General features: G+C 44.3%; 1 protein-coding gene across 1 annotated transcript; it reads left to right on the top strand.

Annotated features, from left to right (window-relative positions):
- Positions 1–2,524: 2,524 nt before the first annotated feature.
- Positions 2,525–3,460, top strand: LOC140128789 (olfactory receptor 5G29-like). The gene has a single exon (XM_072150492.1). The coding sequence runs from the start codon at positions 2,525–2,527 to the stop codon at positions 3,458–3,460; it is 936 nt and encodes a 311-aa protein (XP_072006593.1).
- The last annotated feature ends 1,662 nt before the right edge of the window (positions 3,461–5,122 follow it).

Here is a 5,122-nt window from a genome sequence, read left to right as displayed (position 1 = left end):
CAGGTGGCAACAACATGGTGGCAGCAACAGGGAAAGCCACAGAGTGGTCCAATGACAGAGTGTGGAGTTGGCGGCAGCAACAGTATCAGAAGTGGCAACAGGAGGCCACAAAGTGGCACAATGATAAGAGTGTGGAGGTGGCGGCAGCAGCAGGAGCACACAGGTGTCAGCAACATGGTGGCAGCAACAGGGAAAGCTTTGACAAAAAAGAACTCCAAAGGTGGCACCAGCAGCATGAGGTCAGAGGTCAGAGTAGTGGAAGTGGCAGCAACATGGTAGGCCACAGAGTGGCACAATGATATAGTGTAGAGGTGGCATCAGTAGCAGCAGGAGCCCGCAGGGTGGCACAATGACAGAGTCTGGAGGTGGCAGCAGCAGCAGGAGCCCTTATAGCCAACAGCAGAGGAGGCCACATTGTGGCACAATGACGAAGTTTGAAATGCATTAGAAGTTGAAATTTTCCATTTTAATTTGTAGATTAGAGACGCAACATCCATAATACATTACAGTTTTCCTGAAAATATCAGGCCTTTGACAAAAAAGAACTCCAAAGGCGGCACCAGCAGCATGAGGTCAGAGGTGTGGAAGTGGCGTCAACATGGTAGGCCACAGAGTGGCACAATGATAGAGTCTGGAGGTGGCACCAGTAGCAGCAGCAGCAGCAGGAGCCCACAGAGTGGCACAATGATACAGTCTGGAGGTGGAATTAGTAGCAGCAGCAGGAGCCCGCAGAGTGGCACAATGATAGAATCTGGAGGTAGCATCAGTAGCAGCAGCAGGAGCCTGCAGAGTGGCACAATGATATAGTGTGAAGGTGGCATCAGTGGCAGCAGCAGCAGGAGCACGCAGAGTGGCACAATGATATTGTGTGTTGGTGGCATCAGTAGCAGCAGGAGCCTGCAGAGTGGCACAATGATATAGTGTGAAGGTGGCATAAGAAGCAGGAGTAGCAGGAGCCTGCAGGGTGGCACAATGATATAGTGGGGAGGTGGCGCTGCAACTCAAGGAGGGTGTGCTTGGCTTTGTAAGAATGGCTGAAGTGCGTGCACAGTGTTCTTTTAGAATGTCTTGCAGATGGGTGGAAGAATTCAGGAACTTGTTGACTAACAGATTGAACACGTGCACCATGCAGGGCGCATGGACCATCCCTCCTTGGTGCAGCGAGGACACCATGTTCCTTCCATTGTCTGCCACCATGGTTCCGATTTTTATTTGTCGCGGAGAAAGCCACACATCGATTTCTTGTTGCATGACATGGAGCAGTTCCTCCCCTGTGTGACTTCTTTCGCCCAGGCAAACCAGATGTAGAACTGTGCACCTTGGAAGAAACTGATAAGCTCAAGGACTGGCCCACCTTCTGTTGTACATAATGGTGAACGGCTGGCAGTGCCTTTTTGGAAAAAAAATTGAGGCTTGGAACTCTCCACCTCGGTTCGGCACAAGCCATTAGTTCTCTGAAGGGTGCAGAGTCTACGACTTAGAAAGGGAGGGACTGCAGTACCAACAACTTCAACAAGAGCACGGTCAGCTTCTGCACCTTAGGATGGCTGGACGCATACAGTTGTCTCTTTTTAATTGCCTCGCTCAATGACTGCTTGCGCCATGCGTAGCGGAGGAGCAGGAGCATCTGGACCGGGAGATGATGTCAAAGACAAACAGCTCCCTTCGGCAGAGGTGCTAGAGCCTTGATTTGCTGAAACAGCATGTGTGCCACTAGGTGCTGCTGTTGCTGTTGGATGGACCACTTCTGACACCCGTTTCTCCCAGGCCAGTGGATGGTGACGATGCATGTGTTGGCGCAGGGCCGTAGTGCCAAGGTTAGCTCCCTGGCCATGCTTTACTTTCTGCCCGCAGATACGACATATACCCACGCTCGGCTCCTCTGGTGTCTTTACAAAAAATTGCCACACCACCGAGGTGGTAATTTTACCGCCAACACTCTGCACTGAGCGACTACTACCGCCGCTGCCTCGCTGAGCCCCTTTGCCACTGCTTTCTTTTTCCTTATTGTATATAGGGAATGGGGAAAATATTTATGTGCACCTATATTTCACTTTGCATCGGAGCCCATGGGAGTCCTTCTGCTGGAGGTCATAGTAAAGGAAATACTTTATAAATCAGCTGGATTTCAATTCTCTTTTACATTTTTTATTTTCTTTATTATTATTCATTTTAGTTTGTCCCTTTTTGTCTCTGGAGGGATTTTTTATTTTGTATTTGGAAATATCATGAGAGTCTGCGATATGATAATGATGTCTCCAGCTTCCTTCCACAAGGGCTTCAGATTATGTTATATAAACAGGAGACAATATCCTGGGCTGGATTATGTCCACCATCCTGTGTAGCAGTGCGGAGATTTCTTCCAGTACCGATACATTTATATTGATTTCATTGTGTGATGAGGGTAAGAAAGAACTAAAGAAAAGATACATTTTTATGCAAGGAAAATATCTTCTGAAGAAAATTAAATCAATTTATTTGTTCTTATCAGAACCTTCATCACGTCACCACTAGACACTACGAGATGAAGGAACATGACTTGAACACCACCATCATCATCGAGTTTTTTATTCTAGGATTCCCGGGTCTGAATGATTACAAGTTGCCTTTCTTCTCTATTGTTCTCCTCATCTATTCCATGACGATATGTGAGAACCTCTTGATCATTGTTCTGGTGTCCACCAGCCAACGTCTATGTTCTCCCATGTATTTCTTCCTGGGACATTTGGCCCTGTCAGACATGGTCCTCATCACGACTGTTGTCCCTAAGATGCTGGAGGTTATCATCAAGGAAGGGAGCGCTATACCTTATGTTGGGTGTTTGGCACAGTCTTACATGTATGGAGTAGCAGTCAGTGCGGAGTGTTATCTGCTGACGGCCATGTCCTATGACCGGTACTTGGCCATCTGTAACCCTCTACATTATACATCAGTGATGAGCGCGCAGCTTAGATACCTCCTGATCTTCTCATCGTGGACCCTCAGCTTTATGTTAATGATGATCTCACTTCTACTTGAATGCGGTTTAGATTTCTGTGGCCTGAATGTCATTGACCATTTCTTTTGTGACTACACTCCTCTTCTAGAACTTTCCTGTTCAGATACGACTGTTCCTGACATTGAGGTCATTATCATTAGTGTTCCTATTGTTCTTTTGCCATTTTTATTTATAATAGTAACTTATGTTTATATTTTTATCACCATTTTCGGAATCTCCACCTTGGGTCGGCAGAAGACCTTCTCCACTTGTAGCTCCCACTTGGTGGTTGTCTCTATTTATTATGGCTCCATGTTTATCACATACACAGTCCCTTACAGAGGACACTCAATTACTACTAAAAAGTTTATTTCTTTTGTCTACATTGTACTGACTCCTTTTCTGAACCCTATGATCTACAGTCTAAGAAACAAAGAGATCCAGTCTACACTGAGGAAATATTTGATGTTCTGTAGTAAGTAAAACAACTTTTAGTAAAAAGAAGATGCTGAGATCAAAAAATCTTAGATTTTTTATTCTTTTGCAGAAGCAGTTATTGTTCACCTCACATTAAAGGCATTTGCCCATGAAAGAAAGCTCTATTTTTTACCCCCTTACTTTCCAATGTTACTCAGTGTTATTGGTGTTTTAGCTCCTATCACTAAGTGATGATCAGTGTAAGACAAGTGTAAGCGGGTACTCTCTGAGCAGACACTTCATGATCCCTCTGTGCTATGAGATGCTGTGTGCTGACAATGTACTTAGATTATCAGGTTCCAGGTTAATCTACACTTTTATTTAGCTTCTAAACATTAACTAGTATCTGACACATAGAAAAAGAGATAATACAGAGCAGAGAAGAGCGATGATGAGATCCATGAGATGTATATAGCACACAATGACACACTCAGCTCTTCTAACTCACCTATAACACTCACTGTCAGCTATACAATATCTCAGCTATAACACATACAGTCAGCTTTGCCTCCTTCCTCTGCTATAAAGATCTTATCTTGCCTGTTGCTTTTATAGTTAGTCCTTGCACCCTGCTTGCTGACAGTAAGTGTCAGTTTGAGCTCATTTGGAAGGGGGATGGGCAGACAGCACTCTGCATCATGCAGATAGGAGAAACTATTCGTTAGAAGAATCTGTCCTGCCCGACCATAGACAGAAGATTTACGGTTGGATCCCAGGGGAACCAAAATTCTATATAGCAGGACTGCTAGAGACAGTTTGGACTTATATCTGTGAAGTGCTGCATTTTTGTTAATAACAGTGAATTAGAGAATGTTTTATTTTGTTATCCTGAGTACATATAAGAATCTTGGCTTTTTGCTCATTATCTTGTTGAAAGGTGAATCTCCTGTCTACTCATAGGTCCAGAATGCTCAAGAATATCTGTGTACTCTGCTCTGTTTAGCTTTTCTCCAACCCTGAGCAATATCTATATTTCACCTGCAGAACCCCCCCCCCCTTTACCCCACAGCAAGTTGTCATTACCATATAGATTCAATCAGGCAATATAATCTTAACACACACTCAATCCTGATTCCTTTAGATCGGAGGATCCGACCGTTAGACCACTTTCTGTTTTGTGCTGTCTGCGCTTCTTCTGGCTGTCTTGTGATCCAAAGCTAGCCAGAAGAAGCGCAGACAGTGCGAAACAGACGTCGCTTTTGCTATGCCCTGCATGTATCACTCCCTCTCCCCTGATATGTAACACTAATTTTTCTCTAATAAAAAGATGTGCCTGAAGAACATCGTGACCGCTACATGGTGAGTGCCCTCCCAATTCTTTACTATCACATACTTTTTTACAATACTTTCTAGAGTGGACTCCCTGTTCCAAACACAGAAAAGTGTCCATTTTCCAAATCTTACGCCAGTCCATCTCCTGGTTTTACAGTCTCTGATCTCTATAAGCAGTTCTCTCCTTCTCTTCCTGTATCTGAGCTCTACAGGCAGTTATCTCTTTTTCCTCATGTCATTGAGCTCTGCAGGATGTACTTTCCCAGACAGTAGGATGTGGGAAATTCTATTTTTTTGATATAGTGACACATAAACGTGAAAATAGCCCCAGTGACACTTACACACCGGTTTCGGTAAAGACTTTTTTGAAATTTTTTAAAAGCAATTGTTGAAAAA

The sequence above is a fragment of the Engystomops pustulosus genome, chromosome 4, assembly GCF_040894005.1.
Source record: "Engystomops pustulosus chromosome 4, aEngPut4.maternal, whole genome shotgun sequence".
Lineage (NCBI taxonomy): Eukaryota > Metazoa > Chordata > Amphibia > Anura > Leptodactylidae > Engystomops > Engystomops pustulosus.
Note: the sequence above shows the minus strand (reverse complement) of the source record. Positions and strands in the feature narration are given on the sequence as shown.